Genomic DNA, 26,040 nt, shown 5'->3' on the forward strand with positions numbered 1-26,040 from the left:
GGTGACAATGATGCATTATTAGATATCAATCACTGGCTATAATATTATAAGATAATATTATTGTTAGTCTATATAGGTCACACACATAGAGTAGTCAATTAAAGCAGATGAATAAATTAAATGATTTAATTTAGTTAATATTTAATTAATAAAATAAGATTTAATTAATTAACAATATATTTAATTAAATAAGACGTAATATGATGAGATAATTATTGTTAGTCTATATTGGTCATTACTTGTAGTTTACTACTCAAAACATTACATGTTAACTTCGGCTTTTGTTATTGTCAAATTTAGTGCAATGAAGAAAATATGCAGTAATCTCCAAGGCAAGGACAATGCACCTCCACCTCCACCTCAATGGATTAAGGCTAAGGTATGTTGTAATCCCTGTTTTTTTTTTTGAAAATTTGAAATAAGTCTGATGTTTCAATTGGAATGATCCAGCATTTATTGAGCGCTTATATTGCATGTAGAGCCATGTACAACAAGGAGCATATGAGTGTGGATATTATGTGATGCATTGGATGTGGTGCATCGTTAGTGTCGGTTTGAAAAATGAACTCCACAACGTATGTCCTCTATTAGACTAACAAATCAATTTGTGAAGTATGAAATCGTACTTAAATGGTTGACGTACTAACTAAATTTTATTTTCTTCCCCGTGGTAGTATTTTTCAGATGGAACAGCATTAGACACTGACACCATGACGACAATACGCAAGAAATGGGCAGCCTATTTTCTAGAAGTTGGAAAATGGATGTAAATTAGACAAATTTAGATGACATAGGAACATTAATCACCTTTGTAGCGTAAAATTTTCATTGCACAAGACACATCATTATGTCTGGTCATGACTTTTAATTCGGCATCGTTACATGATTATGGGACTTGTTTACGTTATTAGTGTGCACTGCTTTTGGGTTGCATTTTGTATTGGTCCCAATATAGGATCAGATTTTTTGTTGTGCAACTCTAATTGTATGCAGGTCAGCGTTTGACATGTTCCTGCTTGGGTCGTTCAGTCCGCCGCAACCTTCTCATACATTGGTCCAAGAAATCATCGGAAAAGCTCCTCAGGTGCTGCAATAATGACCTCTCTCCTTTTTTTTAATTTCAAATTTTATAAGTTTATAATTACAAATAAAAATTGTTTGTTATTTTGGGAGAGACACATGAAAAGACTGTTGGTTTTGAGGAGGAAATTATAAAAAACAGAGGAGAGAAGAGAAACAATACGTATGTGGAGGAAATAGAATTATTATATTCTAATTCAAATTGTTCTCAGCAGCGATACAATAAATAGCAAAAGATAAACTAATTAGATAACAAGATATTAGCAAAAACAAAATATTAAAACTAACTTGCTCCTTAAAGATAAGAACCACTTATTGACTAGGCTAATCCATTAAAACTGCCTTACTCCTAAAATATAGGGAATCAACTTATTTACTAAATCCTATTTTAAAAATTGAAAAATAAAATATTATGCAGTTACAAAAGTATATCTTCAACACTCCTCCTTGCTTTTGGAACTGCAAACTCCAATTCTTTGAGTTCAAGTTTGTTGATAGGTAGTGACTTTGTAAACATGTCAGCCAGTTGATCTTTAGACTTACAATAAATTAAGTTCACTTCACCACTTTGTTGCATCTTTATCAAATAATAGAACTTGATGTTGAAATGTTTAGTCTTCCCATGACACACGGGATTGTTTGCAATAGCAATGGCTACTTGATTGTCAACAAAAATTCCAGTTTTGTTCTTTTGAGCAAATAGAATGTTTGGCCTTGTTGTAGTGAGATACATTAGGCATCCAATCAAGCTCCCATATCCTTCATCAATGTTATCAACACCTTCTTCCTTGCTAAACTTCTCCTTTTGATTCATTGGTGTGTTAACAGACTTGCATTTTTCCATTTGAAACTTTTTCAAATTTTCTTTTGCATATTTCCTTTTTTTCATGTTTAGCATTCTTTCAAGATGGCAATGATCAAGTCTCTTGTGCTTGAATTCCATGGGTGTGACTTGAGTGAAATAGGTTGTATGCTCCTCCTCTGCTGGATCAAATGAAAAGCTTTTACCTTTCATTTTAACCCTTAGAACTTCTCGGCCAAAATTGTCATAGATAAAGCAATGTTGATGTTCAAAGGACACTTTAAATCCCTTTTTAATCAACTGACCTACACTTAGCAAGTTTTGGTTAATGTTAGGTACATAAAGAACATCTGATATTAATTTGGTACCTAAACACGTTGAAATTGCAACAGTTCCTTTTCCTTTTACTGGAATATAGTCACCATTCCCAATTCTGACCTTTGAGACATTAGTTGGCTTCAAATCCTTGAATAGAGTCTTATCATATGTCATGTGGTTTGTACAACCACTATCAATAAACCAACTTTCACTTGATTCACTACTCAAAAAGCATGTGGCCAGAAACAGTTGGTCCTCCTCTTCTTGATTAGCAATCTGAGCTCCCTCATCATGGTGATTTTTGTTGGGACAAATCACCGCTTCATGTCCTATCTGGTTGCACTTGTTACATTTTGCATCTGGTCTCCTCCAACATCTGAAAGGTGCATGACCTTTTTTGCCACAATGCTGACAAGGTGGATAATTTTTCTTTTTATCCTTACCTTGGTTGTTTGCACTGTTTTCGCTGCTTGCTGGTTGATTCTTCTTGAAAAAATCCTTTTTGCTTTCATCAACTTCATGATGTTTGGCGGGTGTCGCAACCTACCCTTCGGCGGGAGGGCGACGCGAGACTCGCGGGATGCGTGTTCCACGAAAGGAATACGCGCGGAGTCGCCACCAACGTTTATTTGAGGAAAACGTCGGAAAAACCGGAAAAGACGCGATCTACGAACTTTTAAGTGAAAGGTTCGGGAGTTGTATTTACGCACGGGGAAGGTATTAGCACCCCACACGTCCGTCCCAAGGGACGGCAGCCTTTAATCGAATGTGCAAACATGACTTTGATTTTTATGTTCCCTTTTATGTTCTTATATCCTTTATACCCTTTATATTTTTTTCTTTTTTGTGGTCGACAAGGGTGTTTCCCTTTGCTCCTACGTATTCCTCAATTTGTGATGAGGAAATCAGACCTACGTAGTTCTTTCGGAACAAAGCGTTTGGTTAAGTTGTTGGACTATTAAACGGTCTTTTGATTTTGGAAGATGAGAAACGTTAAGGCGTTGGACCATTAACGATCTCTTGTTTTTGAAAGGAGAGAAACGTTAAGGCATTGGACCATTAACGATCTCTTATTTTTGAAAGGAGAGAAACGTTAAGGCATTGGACCATTAACGATCTCTTGGGGTGGTCGACAAAAGCAGGGCTTTTGCTCCTACGTATCCTCAATGAGGAACTCAGACCTACGTAGTTCTTTCTTATCAAATGATTCCTTTTTTACTTAAGTGGTGATCATTTTAAGGCGTTGGACCTTAAAAATGATCCATTTTACTTAGTGAGAAATTGAAATGACAAACTTCAAAAGCCTATTTTTGTGGACGAGCTTGACTAGGCGAGTTGATTTTAGCCTTAGTTTCACTTTAGTTATTAATCAATTCGATTAAGAATGAGAAATCCCAAAGAGAAAACGTCCGATTGATTTTCCGCTTTATTTTACTAAAAGATGTTTTTTGATTATTATATTATTTTTTACCTCTTTTTGATTTCCAACGTGGTTACGGCGCGACCGAACGGTCGGAATTGATTTTAACCGAAGTTAACGGATAATACAATTCAAATGTTCGGTGGAAATTTATTTTATTTTTAAGTTAAGCGAGAAATGACTTAAGCAAAATGGCTTAAGCACGTCAATAGGGGGTATAAAAAGTAAACAAAACGAGAATAAAATTGCACGAAACACAAAGTGGACCACTACGGGTACATAGAATGAATCGAAAAGCTTGGTTCGAGGTACTTACCCGTTGAAGATCGAAGAACGATGAAGAACGAGTGAAGAACGTCGAAGAACGGTTGAAACCTTTGCGAGATTCCTCACGGAAAACGTTACGGAAACGTTTCGGAAGCGCCTCGGCTTAGATTTTCTTCACGGAAACAATTTTTCCAAGCAAATTCGAAAGAGAGAGAAGTGCCTAAGGGGCTGGACCCCTTCCTTCTTCATTTCCTCCCCTATTTATAGCAAAATAGGGGAGGTGGTTGCCGCCCAGCTCGCCCAGGCGAGCTCAGCTCGCCTAGGCGAGCAGGGTTGCTTCCTCCAGAAGCAACCGCCTTCTGGAGGAATCTTCTGGAGGGCCCAAATGGGCCTGGGTGCTATTTGCACCCCCATTTTTACTAAGTACACCCCCCTCTGTTTTTTTTGGTGATTCTTTTTTCGTAAAGTTACGGAAACTTATGAATTTCGTAACGATACTTGTTTTCTTTCCGTAATGTTACGGAACTTTGCGGATTACATAATCATCCCCTTTTTGACTTACGGAATGTTACGGAACCTCACTTAATTATGCAACGATGCTTCCATTTGATTTCCGATGTGTCACGGAAACTTACGGATTGTGCATCAACATTTTTTGGTTTTTCGGCATGTCCTGGAATTTCATAAATTGCCTAATGATGGGTGCCAAGCACCTCACAAGGACCAAAGAATGGTCGCATGTGATCAAGCAAAGGTCCCCGGACGAAATTAGGGTATGACAGTTGCCCCTCTTTACTTGTCTTTTATTGGAGATAAAAGAAAAGTAAAGATAAGACACTAATTTCGTCCCTCTCGATTTGACGAGAGTCGCGGGTGACCATAAAATCTCCACATGCAAATGACTTGTTGTTCCTAGAATTTCACAAATTGCCTAATGATGGGTGCCAAGCACCTCACAAGGACCAAAGAATGGTCGCATGTCATCAAGCAAAGGTCCCCGAAAATCAGTGTATGACACTAATTTCGCTCCTCTCGGTTGACGAGAGTCGCGGGTGACCGTGACTTGTCGTTCCTAGGATTTCACAAATTGCCTAATGATGGGTGCCAAGCACCTCACAAGGACCAAAGAATGGTCACATGTCATCAAGCAAAGGTCCCCGAAAATCAGTGTATGACACTAATTTCGCTCCTCTCGGTTGACGAGAGTCGCGGGCGACCATGAAATTTCCGCATGTAAATGACTTTGTTGTTCCCGGAGGAACAAAAGGTGCAGAAGACTGTGTCAGCCCCTGCATGCTATCAAGCGTTCTGTCTTACAGATAGCAAAAGAATGGGTGCGAATAACCATAAGGTATCTCCGCGTATCATGGGTGCAGAATGACCAAACTTGGTCTCTGCTTGTCATCGGGCCCGCCGCCTCTGGATGACAAAAGGGTGCGAATAACCATAAGGTATCTCCGCGTATCATGGGTGCAGAATGACCAAACTTGGTCTCTGCGTGCCATCGGACACGACTGTGTCTGAATGGCAAAGGGGTGCGGATAACCGTAAGGTATCTCCGCGTATCATGGGTGCAGAATGACCAAACTTGGTCTCTGTGTGCCATCGGACACGACTGTGTCTGAATGGCAAAGGGGTGCGGATAACCGTAAGGTATCTCCGCGTATCATGTGTGCAGAATGACCAAACTTGGTCTCTGCTTGTCATCGGGCCCGCCGCCTCTGGATGACAAAAAGGGTGCGAATAACCATAAGGTATCTCCGCGTATCATGGGTGCAGAATGACCAAACTTGGTCTCTGCGTGCCATCGGACACGACTGTGTCTGAATGGCAAAGGGGTGCGGATAACCGTAAGGTATCTCCGCGTATCATGTGTGCAGAATGACCAAACTTGGTCTCTGCTTGTCATCGGGCCCGCCGCCTCTGGATGACAAAAAGGGTGCGAATAACCATAAGGTATCTCCGCGTATCATGGGTGCAGAATGACCAAACTTGGTCTCTGCGTGCCATCGGACACGACTGTGTCTGAATGGCAAAGGGGTGCGGATAACCGTAAGGTATCTCCGCGTATCATGGGTGCAGAATGACCAAACTTGGTCTCTGCGTGCCGTCGGACACGACTGTGTCTGAATGGCAAAGGGGTGCGGGTAACCGTAAGGTATCTCCGCGTATCATGGGTGCAGAATGACCAAACTTGGTCTCTGCGTGCCATCGGACACGACTGTGTCTGAATGGCAAAGGGGTGCGGATAACCGTAAGGTATCTCCGCGTATCATGGGTGCAGAATGACCAAACTTGGTCTCTGCTTGTCATCGGGCCCGCCGCCTCTGGATGACAAAAAGGGTGCGGATAATCGTAAGGTATCTCCGCGTATCATGGGTGCAGAATGACCAAACTTGGTCTCTGCTTGTCATCGGGCCCGCCGCCTCTGGATGACAAAAGGGTGCGAATAACCATAAGGTATCTCCGCGTATCATGGGTGCAGAATGACCAAACTTTGTCTCTGCTTGTCATCGGGCCCGCCGCCTCTGGATGACAAAAGGGTGCGAATAACCATAAGGTATCTCCGCGTATCATGGGTGCAGAATGACCAAACTTGGTCTCTGCGTGCCATCGGACACGACTGTGTCTGAATGGCAAAGGGGTGCGGATAACCGTAAGGTATCTCCGCGTATCATGTGTGCAGAATGACCAAACTTGGTCTCTGCTTGTCATCGGGCCCGCCGCCTCTGGATGACAAAAGGGTGCGGATAACCGTAAGGTGTCTCCGCAGGCTACCAGCTCTTGAGTCATGGCAACAAAAGGCGGTATGGTCGACAAAAGCGAGGCTTTTGCTCCTACGTATCCTCCAATGAGGAACTCAGACCTACGTAGTTCTGGATAACTTGTGAGACTTGAAAAAGTCTCGTTGTTTTCTCCACTAAAATGCAAACATGCTTTAGCAAAGAGACAAATATTCCAATTGATTTAGAGCAGCATATGCTTTTTTGAGTGACAAACAATGCGCCTACCAGGGAAGGAGAGTCTGCTGATGGGATCCCCCATAACCATAAATGAGATCTTGGATGTTAGCATTTCGTTTCTAAATGACCATTTAGAGGAAACACTGGGTTCGACAAAAATAGAAGAAATCCACTCAAAGTGTATCAATCTCGCACAGGTAAGTGTTTTATCCTAATTCCGAACCATAGATATGTCATGACTTGACTTTGCAAATTATTTCCTATCAAATCAAAAATTACATGCGTGATCAGGGGTCAATAGGGCTTCCCTTGGGAATGGGTTCTTTTGGTGGTTTCTTCTTTCGGTTTTTGTGTGTTTTTGGCTTTTGATTTTCCTGGCTTTTTCTTTTTCTGTTTTTTTGTTTAGTGCGGGGCGAGAAAAAAGGGTCGCTAGCGCACGGAATTTTGGTTGGTAATTAAAGGGAGGAGACCATTTTAGGTCGTGGTTTCCTTTCCTTCCTTTTTTGTTCATTTGGTGACAATTCTGTATTGTTCAGATATTGTCCGGTCCAAAGACCTCTCTGCATATTTCTTCTGTTTTCTTTCGATCCTTGATCAGGAGCTTTCTTTCCTTCTTTTCTCCCTTTTTTTTTTTTTTCTTTCTCCCATTCTTTGGTTGGGAATTTTCTTTCTTTTCCTTTTGCTTTCTCCCACTCTTTGATTGGGAATTTCCTTCCTTTTCTTTTTGACTTTCTCTTCGATTGGAAATTTTCCTTCTTTTCTTTTTTGCTTCCGAGGGTAAGGATTATGGTGAGTCAGGATTTTGGCTCAAGGCTTGTAGAATGGCTAGACATGATACATGTCAGGGTTTGGTTTGGTTCAAGGATAAAAAGGGATGCCCCACATTATTTCCATGACACAAATGCAAAAATGATGATTTGGAAATTTTATGCAAAACTGGTCATGCATGCACCTATGCGGACACTCAAATGTCAAATTTTTATGGTCATGTGATGCTAGGGCTCAGGATTCATTTCCTCTATTTTAGTCAACCCAATGTTTCCAAAATATGTTCTTTTATCAATTTGTGCATTCATCCGAGTCCATTTTGGACGTCTGGGAAAATCTTCACAGCATTCACCCTTCAGGTGTATACACATTTTTTCCAAAAACTAGTTATGATCAGTGAATTTTTTCAAAGAAAAGTTGGAAGTCATCTCTTTTCAAAAGCATGTTGGTTTTTCAGCTAGACAACTTATTTTCTTTTTTCTCCTTCTTCTTTTTTTTTTTTTATCATTATCATTTGTTTATTTCTTTTTCTTGTTTGTTTTCTTTTTTCCCCCTTTTTTTTTCATGAGGTATTTTGCTACCTAAACATGTGTATATTTTTGCGAGGTATTTTTGCTATATACATGCATATCCAAGGTATCTTGCTACCTAAACATACATATATATGTTTTGTAAGGTATTTTTGCTGTATACATGCATATCCAAGGTATCTTGCTACCTAAACATACATATATATATTTTGTGAGGTATCTTTTTGCTACATACATGCATATCTAAGGTATCTTGCTACCTAAACATACATATATATATTTTGTGAGGTATCTTTTTGCTACATACATGATATCTAAGGTATCTTGCTACCTAAACATACATATATATGAAGTGTGTTTTTGTTTACATACATGCATATCTAAGGCATCTTTCTACCTAAACATACATATATATATTTTGTGAGGTATGACTACCTTCCGAGCTTGTGCTCCTTTTATTTAAATTCCTAGGATCATGAGCAACTAGGTGTGTCTTACTATGAAAAGTGATCAAATAACAAGCACAGATTCAAAAGGTACTAGGTTGCCTCCTAGTAGCGCTTCTTTAACGTCTTTAGCTGGACGCATGACGGCTTGTAGGTCACGGACCTAGTACTTTGCTTACCTTTGGCTTTGGATTTGGTCGCCTGCTGGTCGGCCATGTGTCGTAGGCAACGCTCTAACCTTTTTGCGGATGAGCTGAGGTTAACTCTAGAGGTGGTGGCGGTGTGTCTATTGCCCGCTACCGGCCATCCCAATGCTGTTGTGGTGTTTCGCCCTGCGCCTGCCTGGGGGCGCAGTACTTCTTGATGAAAGCTCGATTAGTAGGGTGCCTGATGCCCTTGCTGGAGGTTACAGGTACTCCGTAGAACTGATAGAGACCCGTAATTAGAGCTTGACAACTCCAAGACCCTGTTGGACTTCTTCGGGTCCACTGGGTGTCTTGCAGGCGCAATCCCTGCAAACAAAAGATGAAATCAGAAATCAGTTGAGCGATGTGCATACTTACCTATGATGACGTGACCTTGCCGGGGGGGTACGGGCACCCTGTAGGACTGATAGAGGCCCGTAACCAGAGCTGGAAACCCCAGGGCCCTGTTGGACTTTTCTGGGTCCACTGGGTGTCTTGTGGGTGCGATCCCTGCAAACAATAGATGGTATCAGAAATCAGTTGAACTATATGCATACTTACCCATGTCGGGACGACACAGACCAACTGATACTTTTGCAGGGGGAGATTGGCATTGCGGTCGCTGGGCAGAATGTTGCCAAGTAGCAATGTCATCTATGTAAGAGTGGTCATGTTGGTGCGCATGATCCGCACTCGTCTCTTTGCAGCGGCACGGGTGAAATCTTGCCCCAGTATGCATAGTAGCTGTGTAATAGCCTCCCTCTCTGGTTGTGCTCGCACAGTTGGCCCTCCTCCAATATCAGGGGGTGGCCCAGGAACCGTTAAAAGGAAACTACTGGTCCCTTAACCGGGAGTGCAAGTCTTGGTTAAGCATTTAAGGATAGAGGACCTTAAATTCTTTTAAGGTGTGGATGTCGAGCACACTGAAAATGAGGACGCGTAATCCTCTAAAGGCGAGGGCGTGTAGCCCTCTGAAGTTCAGGACGTGTCGCCTTTCGAAGGCGAGGGAGTGTAGTCCTATGATGGCAAGGACGTGCAATCCTCTAAAGGTGAGGGCATGCCCCCCTTTGAAAATGGGGAACATGTAGTCCTCTGATGGCGAGGACGTGTAGTCCTCTAAAGGTGAGGACGTGTAGTCCTCTGAAGGTGAGGGCGTGTAGCCCTACAAAGGTGAAGGCACATGATCCTTTGACGGCGAGGACGTGTAGTCCTCTGAAGTTGAAGGTACATGACCCTTTGAAGGCGAGGACGTGTAGTCCTCTGAAGGTGAAGGTAACTAGTACCCAAGGCGAGGGCGTGTAGCCCTCTCAAGGCGAGGACTTATAGTCCTCTGGAGGTGAGGGCGTGCAGCCCTCTGGTGGTGAGGACGTGTAGTCCTCTCAAGGCGAGGACGTGTAGTCCTCTCAACGGTGAGGGTAACTAGTACCCAAGGTGAGAGCGTGTAGCCCTCTCAAGGCGAGGACATGTAGTCCTCTGGAGGTAAGGGCGTACAGCCCTCTGATGGTGAGGACGTGTAGTCCTCTCAAGGCGAGGACGTGTAGTCCTCTGACGTTGAGGGTAACTAGTACCCAAGGTGAGGGCGTGCAGCCCTCTCAAGGCGAGGACATGTAGTCCTCTGGAGGTGAGGGCGTGCAGCCCTCTGATGGTGAGGACGTGTAGTCCTCTCAAGGCGAGGACGTGTAGTCCTCTCAACGGTGAGGGTAACTAGTACCCAAGGTGAGGGCGTAGAGCCCTCTCAAGGCGAGGACATGTAGTCCTCTGGAGGTGAGGGCATGCAGCCCTCTGATGGTGAGGACGTGTAGTCCTCTCAAGGCGAGGACGTGTAGTCCTCTCAACGGTGAGGGTAACTAGTACCCAAGGTGAGGGCGTGTAGCCCTCTCAAGGCGAGGACATGTAGTCCTCTGGAGGTGAGGGCGTGCAGCCCTCTGATGGTGAGGACGTGTAGTCCTCTCAAGGCGAGGACGTGTAGTCCTCTTAACGGTAAGGGTAACTAGTACCCAAGGTGAGGGCGTGTAGCCCTCTCAAGGCGAGGACATGTAGTCCTCTGGAGGTGAGGGCGTGCAGCCCTCTGATGGTGAGGACGTGTAGTCCTCTCAAGGCGAGGACGTGTAGTCCTCTCAACGGTGAGGGTAACTAGCACCCAAGGTGAGGGCGTGTAGCCCTCTCAAGGCGAGGACATGTAGTCCTCTGGAGGTGAGGGCGTGCAGCCCTCTGATGGTGAGGACGTGTAGTCCTCTCAAGGCGAGGACGTGTAGTCCTCTCAACGGTGAGGGTAACTAGTACCCAAGGTGAGGGCGTGCAGCCCTCTCTTATGAGAAAGCAAGAGATCGACTCATCGAGAGGGCTGGTCATCCCAAATCCACAAGATTTGGACATTAGATGTAGGAAATCTATGCAGTTAACATGATCTTTAGGGATGCAGATGCATGCAACCTTTGTCGTGAAACTTGGTAAATGCGGACTTCATATGAAACAATGCAATGTAATGGAAAGTTGTACAATGTTCATGACATTCTTTCCCTATTTTGTGATTTTGATTTTGATTTAATTTTTTTGGAAAACACAGATTGACTGTCCTTTTGAAAGAGGTGATAATTCATGCAACCTCATCCTATCCTTTTTTGCAAATCTCTCCGGGAACTTCCTCAGAGTGTGTGTTCTGTTTGATTTAGTCACTTGACCATTTTGGAGTGACGGCAATGGAGCCATTTGATGTTTGATCAATCCATTGAAATCCTAGGGTTTGTCCCCCCCTTTTTTTGTTAAAAACATCGATGGGTGAGAACTTTTGATCGGCCCCTATGTTCACTTGAGGCTCATGCACGGTGCCCCTCATTGCCCCAGTGTAAGGCTTTGAGGTACCAATCGTTGTCTTATTTTTACAACCTCGTAGTGAGGAAGAATGAAAGAAGCAGTTGATTCTTGCAAAAAGAATTTTTCCAAGGACGAGAAATAGTTGAAGGATCTTTCAGTTGATGGATTAAGTCTAATGACTCCTATGTAGAAGCAAGATGTTTTGATGTTTTGATGATGCCAAAGGATCAAGTGCTTCCAAGTTTATTCAAGACAAGAATCCAAGAAAGTCAAGATATATGATCAAGTTTGATCTCTTAGAATCTTTAGGAAGAAGTTTCCAAATTGAAAAAAAAAAAAAGGTTTGACCAAAGAATTCTATCATTTCAAATTGAGATTTGCTCTCCGGTAATCGATTACCAGCAGCTAAAAATGTTTTAATTCAAACTTTTAAAACCTGTAATCGATTACATAAGTCTTGTAATTGATTACCAGAGGGGATTTTCAGAAAATAATTTCCAAGAGACATATCTATTCAAATGTTTTATGAACGGCCATTCAAATGTTTTAAAGAGAGTTTTCATTGCCCAAACAGTTTTATCCTCTCGAAAGATCAAGAGTTTTTCTGAACTGAAATGTCTTATCCTCTCAAAAAGATTCCTTGGTCAACCACTTGCTTATTCAATAAGGAATTTTTGATTGATCTTCATTTTACAATCTACCTCTTTTACGAGAGACCTCTTCTTCTTTACTTCTTATTTCTGAAAAGGGATTAAGAGACCGTGGGTCTCTTGTTGTAAAGGATTCCTGAACACAAGGGAAGGGTTGTCCCTATGTGCATTGTTAATCCGAAAAGAGAGAGTGAAAGTTTAATTGGGGAATAATATTCGTATCTTAATTCAACCCCCCTTTTTCTTAAGGTAACTGAGGCCATTTGTCCAACATCCTATTCTTGATAACTCACTTCTCTCTAAAAAGACAAAATGAGGTCACATGAACGTCTATATTTTTACTTGAAAACACAGTCAATCAAATGCCTTTTTATTTTATTTTTTTTTTTTTATTTTGAAACTTATTTTTTATTTTGAAACTTATTTGTTTTGAACTTTGCTCGTTGTTTTACGGCACCCCCACCAATGTGCAAGATGAGTAATCTCTGATTGAACAGTGTTGGAAGTCAACACTCAGGAGCGCAGGTTGCTCGAGCAAACAGACCAATGGCTTACACCCACATTCCGGTGAAAGTTTGAATAAGCAAACATGCGTTTGTGAGAGGATGAGGGACAAAGATATCAACTTTATCCATTTCATTTAACATTGTAGCTGTGGTTTACAATAATGGCATAAACTTGGAAACCCTGATGAGTCATTAGGGACACCTAACAACAGCTTTCAAAATTGCCCCATGTGTGGCATTTCTTGTCAATGTCAGGATTTACACGCAATTCTCCTCAAATTTCAGCCAGCCCGTATCAATTAGACTTCACACTTTATGCTTCGGGGTCATACAATGCTCAATGGAATGCCGTAGGGCTCCTCCACGATAAGCACACGTTGCGTTCGAGTCGTATCCTCAGAAAAGTGGAGGTTGATGAACCTTGGCTAGGGTTATGGCTACCATTGAATTATCAAGTAGATATGGGAGCAAGTCAGCATAGGATACTGGAATTGGGGTGAATTCTACAGGCTTTCTCGCTGCAAAATTCACTTCTTGGTTGGTGTTTTTGGTTTGTGCTAAAGGTGGTGTTCGTCATTGGAAGTGCGATAGACAGGCTTTGTGGTTGATTTAGGGATGGCCTTTGTGGATAACTGGGTGGTGGGTAAGGAGGAGGTTTGTTATTGGCTGAGTAATGACATTGTTGGGTTGGTGGGAAACTTGGCCGTATAGGAATGGCAGTCACAGCATGGGTTTCTCCCTCATCCTCACCCTCTTTATTTGCCCCAGTTTTCTCAGTCGTCCTAGTAGGATGATCAAATTTGCCTCTTTTCGGACCCACATTGATCCTTTCACTGGCGAAGACCAAATCTGCAAAGCTTTGAGGGTGCGTAGCCCACCATCTTTTCATAGTAGAGTATCGATAATGTGTCTACCATCACGATTATCGTCTCCCTTTCCATTATTGGGGGTACCACCTGGGCCGCCAGATCCCTCCACCTTTTGGGCGTGTTCTTTGAATGATCCGTCCCCCTTTTTGCACATGTTCTGTAGTTGCATCCTATCCGGAACCACATCAAAATTGTAGTGATACTGCCTAACAAAGGCAACCATTAGGTCCTTCCAAGAATGGACTCGGGAGGGTTCCAAGTTAGTGTACCAGGTAACAGCTACCCCAGTAAGACTTTCTTGGAAGGAATGTATCAGCAATTCCTCATCTTTTGCGTATTCCCCCATCTTCTGACAATACATCTTTAGATGGTTCTTGAGACAAGTAGTCCCCTTGTACTTGTCAAAGTCCAGCACTTTGAACTCGGGAATGACCATGTTTGGGTATTAGGAACAACTTTTCTAGGTTAGCAAAGGCATAATCTTCACCTCCTTCAATGGCCCTGAGCCTTTCCTTTAGATGATCCAACTTTCCCATTCCTGCCATAGTCATGAGGGTTTTTAACCGCTGTGGAATGCAAGAGGTGCAGTTGTGGGTGATACTGAGGGCCCTCCAAAGGGTTTTGTAGGGTATACCACCAACTGCTTGCCCTTCAGTGGTATATCCGAGCCAAGGCTCGAAGTCGGCTAGATTGTGATGGGGAATTTCATGTGTCTCCTCCATGGGTCGAGAGACATGTGCATGATCAGATTGAGATTGTTGGCTCTTAATGAGTATGGGAGTGGAGTTATTGACATCCTCATTGGGAATGTACACCACATTGGGTGGTGTATAGTTTGGGAGGCAAACCATATGGCGGGAAGGCGTGCTTGTTTTGAATTTGCACATCATGGGGGCCGCCCGTACTTCCTAAATCTTTGCCTACCATATTTGAGGTTGGATGATTCATTTGCTTGAGGCCGGATGGGGACGTCGGGTTCACCTTAGCAACAACGCTGGTAGCGGCAATTGCAACCGCATTGGCTTCCATTATCTTCTTCACGCTCATCATGGCCTTCATCATTGTGTCCATTTGCTCTTTTATGGCCTCCATTTTCGGCCTTCATCTTCTCTTGCACCTTCTCTGTTTCACCCATTACTCTAGCTCTAGTACGAGTTCGGTAAGGGCGCCGTAAAGCGTGTCCTTTTCTTTTTGATAAGTTCATTTTATTTTATTTTATTTTATTTTTCAAGGAAAGAATGCAATGAGCAATGCAACCAATGAAAAGCATGGATGCATGCGAATGATGTACTGTCGAAGTATTGCGAATATTTACGCAGGATATGGGGTTGAATCAATTTAGATTTTCAACATGGTCCATGACATCTTTGTCAAGGTGAAACTGGAAGTAACAAGGACATCAATAATCCTAAATATGTTTGGAAGTAGACGAAGCATTGATGTGACTCGATTCATCTTTTGCCCCAATTTTGCAAGACGGTTACTTCCATATTTCAACTTGACTTGATGAACCTTTTTGTAAAAGCATGAGCTTGGTTCAACCCTATAATCCAAGGAATGGCAATTCTGATTGCCAATACTTCAACAACATCACATAGGGATGAATGACTCGGGCATACTTTAAGCTTATGCACGGAAAATGTAATTATGAAATTGAGATGCCCGAAGAAACACCATTTCCTAGTTAACCATGCATTAGGTACCATGTTCAATTATTTTGTTTTTAAGTGAAACGGGTTTATGATCCCAACATGGTTGGCTCGTGGTGCCTAACACATGCAACTAAGAATGTAGTGTGAAGTTTCACGCTTCCCCTTTTTTGTTTTTGTTTTGTAGAGGAAAACGCAAGGATGAACAAACATGAAAACAAATGGTATGCAATTTTGTAGATCAAAAAGTTTGTTGAACGCATATGCATGATGATGCCATGACTCATGCAAAATGTGAGGCCGGAATATGATAACGGACAAATGCAGGATATGTCCATTATGATGTTATGAAGAGATGCTTATGCGATGCATGATATGAATGCATTTTACGGACACGAGAGCCCGGAAAATTATCTCTTCTTACTTGCGCATTTGGGGGCGCAGTGCCCCATGTGTACAATTAAGAAGGTGATATGGACCTTCCGGCTTCCCGTGACAAAGGACGAGACCAACATACAATGCATGCTAGAGATAAAATGCGGGAGTGACTTGATTTGCACAAGCTTTTTGGAGTAGAAACATGGGACCAACTCATTTTATTTCAAAAAAGGGAAGTCATATCTAGTCAAGGTCTGAGAGACCATACAAGTTTCCTAACGATTTCTAATTATGTGGGCCATTAAGTCTATCATATGCTGACAATAGCCGAGAAGCCCATGAATCTCTTCGGGGGCGGAGTAGGTGTCTGCCATCGCTTTGGCCTTGGCTAACAATCGGGGAAGTTCTTGACTCCCGTTCAAGGTAAGAGCAAACCGATCCATCCACATGGTTGCCTCTTGGTGTAAAGAGTCGATCACCCTTCCTCTAGCCTCTTTTTCCGCATATACTTGGGCATACTCATCCGCGATTCTATGCTCGTGGGCCGTGGCTAGACCCAACTCTTCTTGGTACTTCGCGATGATAGCTAACATGTTGGTCTCTGTCTCGCATAGACGCTGAGACAAGCTTCTTTTGGACCTTGAACAAGCAATCAACTCCTCTTTCAGAACCATGCTATGTGCTCGCGACTGGTCCCTTTCTTCCCTTCGCAACTTGAGTTCATTATTGCTACCCCATAGAGCTCCGCGAAATTTGTTCCGGCCATACTCTTCCTTGCGAGCCCTCTTGGTCTCTTGTTCAAGGGCTCTTGCGGTAATTGCATTCTCTTCCCGTAACCCGGCACACTCCTTCCGAACGTGTGTAGCAGCCAACTTGGACTTCTCCTTGGCGAGTTTTGCCTTTCCTAACTCGCTTTTGAGAGCTTGGACTTCTTTGTCTTCTTCCGGTGCTTCAAAATTCTCTTCGCTGACGACTTTTAACTTGGCGAGCCAATCTAAACCTCGTATATGAACTTTCAGCCATTCGTGGTACCCACCAATGATGCCATTACGAATGCCTCTAAGCTCTTGATCTTTCCTTAACGGGGTTTCCCATGCCTTATGGATTCTTTGTATAGTCTTGGAATTTTGTGCGCCGAAATCCCTCACAAGGAAAGGAGACATGCTTTCTTCTGTCGGTGCTCCCCTCATGGGGTACCCTAGTTGTCTTATAGCGAGCGCGGGATTGTAGTTAATACAACCCCTCGTTCCTACCAACGGAATGTTTGGGTATCTTCCACATGAGAAAAGGACTCCTTCTTTTCCTTCCTTCCATCGGGGGAACCAACTGATTGTTCTACCTCCTATCCCGGCCAAGAGTCGGTCCCAATCTATTCTCCTCTTTTCAGTACACGAGCGATGGCTCAGGAGCGGACATGGATGTCTTGTGTCTTGTTGGAAAAAGTGCGAAACCAACCAAACACAGAGGGCGGGTAAGCAACAGATGATCCGTGCGCTACTCTTTTCGCACCTTCGGTCAAACGTGTCAAATAGATCTGCCAAGACAGCTACCACCGGACTTTCCTTGCTATGGTGGTAGGCAAGGAAAGCGTCGATTGCTGCTAGGTCTACCAAACCATCCACGTTTGGAAAGAGGACGACCCCAAAAATTAGCAAAGCTAACACATCCATAAACGGGACCCAATCTCCTTGATTGGCCATACCCCTCGGCTTGTCTTCTAGGTACTTCTGTGGTAGGCCCGCTATGCCGTTTCGAGTCTGTTTTATGCGGTCCAAACCTCTTGCTGAATCCTTGACCACAGTTGCAATTCTGCTCAAAGAGGGGAGACACCCGGAGGAAAGATATGGTTTTCTTCCCCCGAGAGGACATCCTAGAATTTCCTCAAATTCTTCAATGGTTGGTACTAATTGGAAGTCTCCGAATGTGAAGCACCTCAAAGGCTGGTCGTAGTATTGGGTAAGTGATGCAACGGCTTCTATGGACACCTCTACTATGGTCAACTCTAAGATCTTTCCGTAAGTCTTGCGGAAGGCTTGCATTTGGAGGGGTTCCATCAACCGCCCTAATTCCTTGATGCTGGTGGTATCTAGGCTTTTGACCTTGACTTGGTAGAACCTCTTGCCGGTTTGATTTGTTCCCATGCTTACTAAAGTGAGACAAAAGCTGGTGCAAATCAAAACTCCGATATCTCATGGGTGGGATGGATGCATGCATGATGGAATGCATATGACACAGATGCAATCTAGGAATGCGGGGGTCCGGGGAATTTGTCCCCTTCTTAGATACGACGTCTAAGGGTAGCGAAATGCCCCAACGCACGTTTTTAAGAAGGCGACACGGACCCTCCGTTGGTTTGTTTACAGTAGGGATCAAGACAGGACCTGTATGCAATGCCTATGCAAACGACACAATGCGGGAATGTGCACAGTATGACAATATTTACCGAACATAAGCAAAAGGGTATATGATACTCATGCATGGCAGCGTGAAAAATGGCACGCAGCGTGTTTGCTTCGTGCCCCTATTTAAGGGATTTATAAGGGAGAGAGCTAACTAGGCTTTTAGTGATAACCCCCAAGGTAGTCATATCTCTCTTGATGGTTTCTAGAGGTATCATCCTCTTTGAAGAACATACTGCAGCAGTAGGGACTACTAGCAACAATATGTTTTCAAAGAGAAAAACTCTAGATGAGGGTTCACTGTAATCAAGCAAGTCGGAGACCTAGCATGATCACATATTCACCTCCACTCCTTATGTTCCCATGAACCCGGGTATAGGGCCCTTTTTCACTCACAGTGTGTGCATATAGTGTTAGTGTTTGTGTGCATCAAATGAATAAATATTTACCTCATGCATACATTCTAAAACACACTAAAAGCAACAAAAAGTTTATATACACAAGAACATAAGACAAATAAAGGGAAACCAACAAAGGAGAAAGTCATGATAAAACAGTGCACAAGATTAAATGGCCTAACTCTCTAAAAAACAGTCCCCAGTGGAGTCGCCAACTGTCGCAACCTACCCTTCGGCGGGAGGGCGACGCGAGACTCGCGGGATGCGTGTTCCACGAAAGGAATACGCGCGGAGTCGCCACCAACGTTTATTTGAGGAAAACGTCGGAAAAACCGGAAAAGACGCGATCTACGAACTTTTAAGTGAAAGGTTCGGGAGTTGTATTTACGCACGGGGAAGGTATTAGCACCCCACACGTCCGTCCCAAGGGACGGCAGCCTTTAATCGAATGTGCAAACATGACTTTGATTTTTATGTTCCCTTTTATGTTCTTATATCCTTTATACCCTTTATATTTTTTTCTTTTTTGTGGTCGACAAGGGTGTTTCCCTTTGCTCCTACGTATTCCTCAATTTGTGATGAGGAAATCAGACCTACGTAGTTCTTTCGGAACAAAGCGTTTGGTTAAGTTGTTTTTGTCTTTTTTGTAAAATATGTTTTCATTGAACAAAAGGTCATTTAAGGTGTTGGACTATTAAACGGTCTTTTGATTTTGGAAGATGAGAAACGTTAAGGCGTTGGACCATTAACGATCTCTTGTTTTTGAAAGGAGAGAAACGTTAAGGCATTGGACCATTAACGATCTCTTATTTTTGAAAGGAGAGAAACGTTAAGGCATTGGACCATTAACGATCTCTTGGGGTGGTCGACAAAAGCGGGGCTTTTGCTCCTACGTATCCTCAATGAGGAACTCAGACCTACGTAGTTCTTTCTTATCAAATGATTCCTTTTTTACTTAAGTGGTGATCATTTTAAGGCGTTGGACCTTAAAAATGATCCATTTTACTTAGTGAGAAATTGAAATGACAAACTTCAAAAGCCTATTTTTGTGGACGAGCTTGACTAGGCGAGTTGATTTTAGCCTTAGTTTCACTTTAGTTATTAATCAATTCGATTAAGAATGAGAAATCCCAAAGAGAAAACGTCCGATTGATTTTCCGCTTTATTTTACTAAAAGATGTTTTTTGATTATTATATTATTTTTTACCTCTTTTTGATTTCCAACGTGGTTACGGCGCGACCGAACGGTCGGAATTGATTTTAACCGAAGTTAACGGATAATACAATTCAAATGTTCGGTGGAAATTTATTTTATTTTTAAGTTAAGCGAGAAATGACTTAAGCAAAATGGCTTAAGCACGTCAATAGGGGGTATAAAAAGTAAACAAAACGAGAATAAAATTGCACGAAACACAAAGTGGACCACTACGGGTACATAGAATGAATCGAAAAGCTTGGTTCGAGGTACTTACCCGTTGAAGATCGAAGAACGATGAAGAACGAGTGAAGAACGTCGAAGAACGGTTGAAACCTTTGCGAGATTCCTCACGGAAAACGTTACGGAAACGTTTCGGAAGCGCCTCGGCTTAGATTTTCTTCACGGAAACAATTTTTCCAAGCAAATTCGAAAGAGAGAGAAGTGCCTAAGGGGCTGGACCCCTTCCTTCTTCATTTCCTCCCCTATTTATAGCAAAATAGGGGAGGTGGTTGCCGCCCAGCTCGCCCAGGCGAGCTCAGCTCGCCCAGGCGAGCAGGGTTGCTTCCTCCAGAAGCAACCGCCTTCTGGAGGAATCTTCTGGAGGGCCCAAATGGGCCTGGGTGCTATTTGCACCCCCATTTTTACTAAGTACACCCCCCTCTATTTTTTTTGGTGATTCTTTTTTCGTAAAGTTACGGAAACTTACGAATTTCGTAACGATACTTGTTTTCTTTCCGTAATGTTACGGAACTTTGCGGATTACATAATCATCCCCTTTTTGACTTACGGAATGTTACGGAACCTCACTTAATTATGCAACGATGCTTCCATTTGATTTCCGATGTGTCACGGAAACTTACGGATTGTGCATCAACATTTTTTGGTTTTTCGGCATGTCCTGGAATTTCATAAATTGCCTAATGATGGGTGCCAAGCACCTCACAAGGACCAAAGAATGGTCGCATGTGATCAAGCAAAGGTCCCCGGACGAAATTAGGGTATGACAGCGGGCAAAGCACCTTCGACAACACGATCTTGCCTCATCAACCTTTGCTGCTCTTGAGCTTGCAGGGCATGTAGCACTTCTGCCAATGTGATTTTCGATAGATCCTTTGTGTTCTCCAATGAAGCTATAGATGCTTCATACCTCTCCGGCACCGTTACCAAAATTTTCTCTACAATTATCGAATCAGCAAAATCACTTCCCAACAATTTTATCTTGGCAATACCCAACAATTTGTTTGAGTATTCTTTGATTGTCTCTAACTCTTCCATCCTTTGAAGCTCAAATTCCCTCCTTAAATTCAGCACTTGCATGCTTCGTATTCTATCATCTCCAGCGTATTCCTCTTTCAGATAATCCCAAATTGCTTTGGGTGATTTAAGAGTCATGATTCTAATGAATATCAATTGTGAAACACCAGTGAACAAACATGACCTCGCCTTTGCCTTCTTCATCTTTCTTTCCTTGTGATTTTTAATTTGGGTCGTGGTGGGATTTTCAGGCAGCGGATATATTTCATAATCCTCTTCCACAACATCCCATAAATCCAAAGACTCCATGTAGGATTGCATTTTCACTTCCCAAAGATCATAATTCTCTCCATCAAAGATTGGAAGAGTTATGTGGGAAAAACTTGCTTCACCTTCCATGGTACAGGTCTCGTAAGAATAAGGCTCTGATACCAATTGTTGGTTTTGAGGAGGAAATTATAAAAAACAGAGGAGAGAAGAGAAACAATACGTATGCGGAGGAAATAGAATTATTATATTCTAATTCAAATTGTTCTTAGCAGCGATACAATAAACAGAAAAAGATAAACTAATTAGATAACAAGATATTAGCAAAACAGAATATTAAAACTAACTTGCTCCTTAAAGATAAGAACCACTTATTGACTAGGCTAATACATTAAAATTGCCTTACTCCTAAAATATAGGGAATCAACTTATTTACTAAATCCTATTTTAAAAATTGAAAAATAAAATATTATGCAGTTACAAAAGTATATCTTCAACAAAGACTTTCACAATCTATACAAATTCTATAAAATTTGGCGCCACAACTTCTATTTAAATCTAATAATTCTGAGATTTCCTTACCGTCATAAGTCACCATGGCAATATGGCAACCCACTGTTCAGATGCTTGTTAATGATTTGATGTGCAAAGTCTTGCCGATTGCATTGAAAAAGAGGAATGATTGTGAGGAACTGGCCATTACAACTGTTGTTAGTGGTAATTTGGAGGAATTAAATGCACATGAGACCGTCAATGAGGAAAGAGTGAGTAAAATTCTTGATGTGCATGTTCATGTTGAGACTTATGTTCCTCCTACATTTGGTATTTGGGGAAATGGTGTACATTTGGCTGTGGTGGGCTATGGGAGGAATGTTGTAGCTGCTAAATATTCAGATTGGGTAAGGTCAGTTTATGCAATTTGAATTGTAAGCATTGTTTTTCATTAAATAACTGTTCTATGCCTTTTCCTTAGACAACTCTTCTATGCTTTTTCCTTAAATCCTATATAAGAAAAATAACAAGGTATTAATGAATATAGATACAGACACTAAAGAGTATGAATATTTTTTAATCTATTATGGTTTGCTTAAATTTCTTTAATCAGTTGTCTAGACATTAGGGGCATTTTCTGTTGTAGGTTAAGTTCCAGAAGGGACACATTTACGGATCAATGACATGAACTTACACAAACAAATAATTAAAGAACTGTTAAAAATTATTTTATATAATATTGTCGTAGAAATTCTCTTTCTGTTCTACCTCCAGCCTGCATGTGTTGCCTGATGACTTGGCTTCTCAGATGATCTGATTTGATTTTTTTTTAAGAGACACTAGTGATTTAATTGTTTGATTTCCCTGAAATTATTTAGCATGTCTGTCACATGATTATAAATTTAATTATATAATGCATTGTTGATACCCTGAAAAAAACTTTTTTTAGTGACTATAACTCCTGTAATGAATTGAAGATGATCTATTTTTCTTTTAAATTTCAGTATTAATTATTAATATTTATATCTGCAAGTTGCGGTCTCTGGCAATGTAAAATTACATCAAATTAGTCATTTTCTTGTTGCTTGTTGTGCTGATTTTCCTTCTTTATATAGTTGGAAATTTTGTCTACAATGGAGGATTAGGAAACCTCTGGAAAAGCTCAGGCCTCCCTCAGTGACATAACTGTTGCTTTCTAATGATGGGGATTAGATCCTCGAAGGTTGTGTGGCAAATGTTTTTGTTATTTGCTGCAAGGTGAGCTTAATTGATCTCTCTATTTAAATTCAAACTATATTCGGGCTTATCTTATGCTAGAGTTCCTTATGCATGCCTTTTTTTTAATAGTAACCATACTTTTGCATCACCCTCAACAATTTGATCAAACTTTAATATTCTAACAAGACTTCTTAAATTTGATTTGTTGTAATGCTAAAACTAATGCAACAAGCCTGCTTTAAATAGCAGTGATTGTTGACTAGGATGGACTATTCTCTGATATGATAGAGATTGACAAACATACCTATTATTAAAAACCTCTAAGTTCATCTTCTATTCATTTTGCAGTATGGAAATTTTCAGAATGAATTCCTATTTGATGAATACACAGTACTCAACTACTCACTGAGTTTCAAGCCTTTTATATGTTTGTGTTGTATTTTAAAATTTTAAGATTTTGCGCTTTCATGATCATTTGATGCTCACTGCATTATTGTGATTGCAAAGGAATCATGATTTGAGTTTCTCCTGCTCTTTTGTTGTGTGTGGGCATGTATATGTGCATGTGTGTGTATTGGAACATTTTATGAAATAAGCTTACGCATCATGGATTTTACTTTCTAGTTCTGCTTTTGGTAGACAGGCATATGCAAATTTTAGTGTTCATTTCCTATTTCATTTTAGGAAAGGAATTCAAATGATGAGAAGGCCCTGTGTGATTATGGAAAGAAATACTCTTTCCAAGTACAAACAGCTCCTATCAGCGATGGTGTTCTTCCAGGAACAATACGCCAACTAGTGCTTGAGTATGATTTGATTATAAATGTAATTTTTTGTTGCTATATTTTCTTTGACCATAAAGAAACTGTGCCCTTGTGTAAATTTTTTAGTAGAATTTATGTTATTTACTATGGTCTATATTTTAAAAATTTGCTTGACATTAGTATAGAATTAGGGTTTTATCTCGTACTGGTAACAAGAAGACTTAAAGCATTGCCTTTTTATTTTTGTAGTGTTTGAATAGTCTACTTATGATATATTGCCTTTTTGTGCACTGCCTAAGCAATCTTAATTATTATTTTTTTTCCCTTTCATATGGAGGTCTTAGATCTATTGTATCAGTTATCACAGTTATAAACTTAATTCTTAAAGCCAGTTTGGTAAGGGGGGAGTCTTGCTTTCTCTAATATTGGGATTTTGTCATGGCCACAGAGAAATGTTAGTGGGGTAAAATGAAACTAGGTTATTATTTTGTCAGGAAGATGTCACGCTGGAAATGCAAAAGGAATAAAAAGAAATGGGGGCAGTGTCTTATTTTATTGGATTGAGAGACTACTTAGAAGCACTGACAAGTTGCTTCTTATGTTATTTAGCAATTACTTGCATTGTGTGCAGGATATGAAGGAGTGAAGGAATTCCATTTCGAGAAGTTGCTCCATCATGGTCAGAATGTGAAATCTGGGAGGAGGCATTCATCACAAGTATGACTTTGGTTTTTCAATTTCATTTATTTAGTGTTCAAATGCTTAAGAATAGTATTATACAATAGTTCTTTTTAGAAATTTCAGTATCTATGTTGACTGAGTAGCTAATGAAGACGTATGAAAGCTGTAACACTGTATAACTTCTAAAATTGCTCCTTCCTGGATCTGTATCAATGGGTGCTAATTGTTTCCAATACCTTTAAACTGGATCAGACTAGTTGTTGGACTCAAGAAATGAACACGCTGAATTCTAAATAAAGACAAAAGCCTGGTTTTTTGGCCAGGTTTGAGCACAAACACAGTTTCCCCCTAAGAAAGAGCTTCCTCTTTCAAAAGAACAGGGAATAACAATCTGACACCTTAATTTCCTTTTACAAGTCTACAACACAACTTATGTATCACTATAACTGTCACATCATCACCTAAAAATATAACTTCCTAATCCGAAATTAATATAAAAATAAATGCCCACTGACTTCCTAATACAAATTTATAACTGCTTAAATCAAATGTTGGCCTAGCATGTTCTAACATTCACTAGGGACAAAGCAATTTCAGGAGGTATATTTCTACCGGTGCTACAATTAATTCACTTTTGTTTTTAATGATTTTGTCAACTCGAGTAACTGCAGGGTGGACCTGGGATGATCACAACTGTTATCCAGGTAATTTATTTATTGCTTCTATATTAATGAAAAAGTAGTAAAAGGAGAGAGGCATCCAATTGTTGTCATATGTAAGTCCAATGATAGTGATCTTATTTTATGCATATTTTTGTTGTGTGTTTTTGTATAATCCATTGTTCTTTCTTTGCTGCTATATTTATCATTGCTGTTTCTTGTTAGTGATCTTTCAGATTTAGTGGAAATCATTCACAAGGTTGTAAAGCTGATGGATAATCTTCAGTCTCGAGGAGCATTGAGGGTAAGCTGAAATTATGTGTTTGTGTGTCTGTCATGAGTTAGTGATATCTTTGAAATAAAGTAGATCTAGAACAAACAAGGCAAGATGCCTGTTACCACTTTACAACATATAGTTATCAATTCAACTTCAAGTGCAATACCCTATTTGTTCATAGTGATTTCAATTTCACATTTAAAAATAACAACTTTGCTTCCATTTGCTTTGTTAGAGATATACTAAAGCCATTAATGAGCCTTCACTAGTAGCTCAACATTTTTGGAGAGTTAGTCCTTGACATTAATAATTAATAATGTGATACATAGAAATGTAAAAAAATTATAAAAAAATCTGCTGCTGAGCATACCAACGGGAGACACAAAAAAATCTGATGCTAAGCATATCCTCATAAGTTGGGAACTCCCAAGTTGGGTTAGAACCAATGGGAGCCACAAATTCTGAACATGTTAATGAGGATATGTTGGATGGTACTAATGATTTTTCTGAAGATGAGCAACTACATGCATATAATGAAGTTGATTTCAAGGTTTCAACGCTATAAGTTTCTTAAATCATTTGTGGTAAGTTAACTTATTAGATTTTGGCAATTATACCTAGAGTTAACTTAGTTGTATTGATGGAAGAAAAAAATATATTATTATTTTTAATTATTCTTGAAAGTAAATTATATATATATTATTGATGTTAGTCGGACATTAAAAAATGTTACTAGATGTCTATCTCGATTAATATATTAATTTAATTAATATATTATCGGCTTAAAT

General features: G+C 40.9%; 1 protein-coding gene and 1 pseudogene across 1 annotated transcript; one reads left to right on the top strand and one right to left on the bottom strand.

The window, feature by feature from the left end:
• Positions 1 to 20,633: 20,633 nt before the first annotated feature.
• LOC102669259 (uncharacterized) lies at positions 20,634 to 21,032 on the bottom strand. Its single transcript, XM_006591534.1, has one exon. The coding sequence runs from the start codon at positions 21,030 to 21,032 to the stop codon at positions 20,634 to 20,636; it is 399 nt and encodes a 132-aa protein (XP_006591597.1).
• Positions 21,033 to 21,757: 725 nt separating this feature from the next.
• Positions 21,758 to 25,288, top strand: LOC113000925 (uncharacterized; annotated as a pseudogene).
• The last annotated feature ends 752 nt before the right edge of the window (positions 25,289 to 26,040 follow it).

This window comes from Glycine max, chromosome 11 (assembly GCF_000004515.6).
Source record: "Glycine max cultivar Williams 82 chromosome 11, Glycine_max_v4.0, whole genome shotgun sequence".
Taxonomy (NCBI): domain Eukaryota; kingdom Viridiplantae; phylum Streptophyta; class Magnoliopsida; order Fabales; family Fabaceae; genus Glycine; species Glycine max.

Excerpts from the sequence above, each read along its gene's own strand:
- LOC102669259 (XM_006591534.1), bottom strand. The coding sequence starts at position 21,032 with ATGACTCTTAAATCACCCAAAGCAATTTGGGATTATCTGAAAGAGGAA.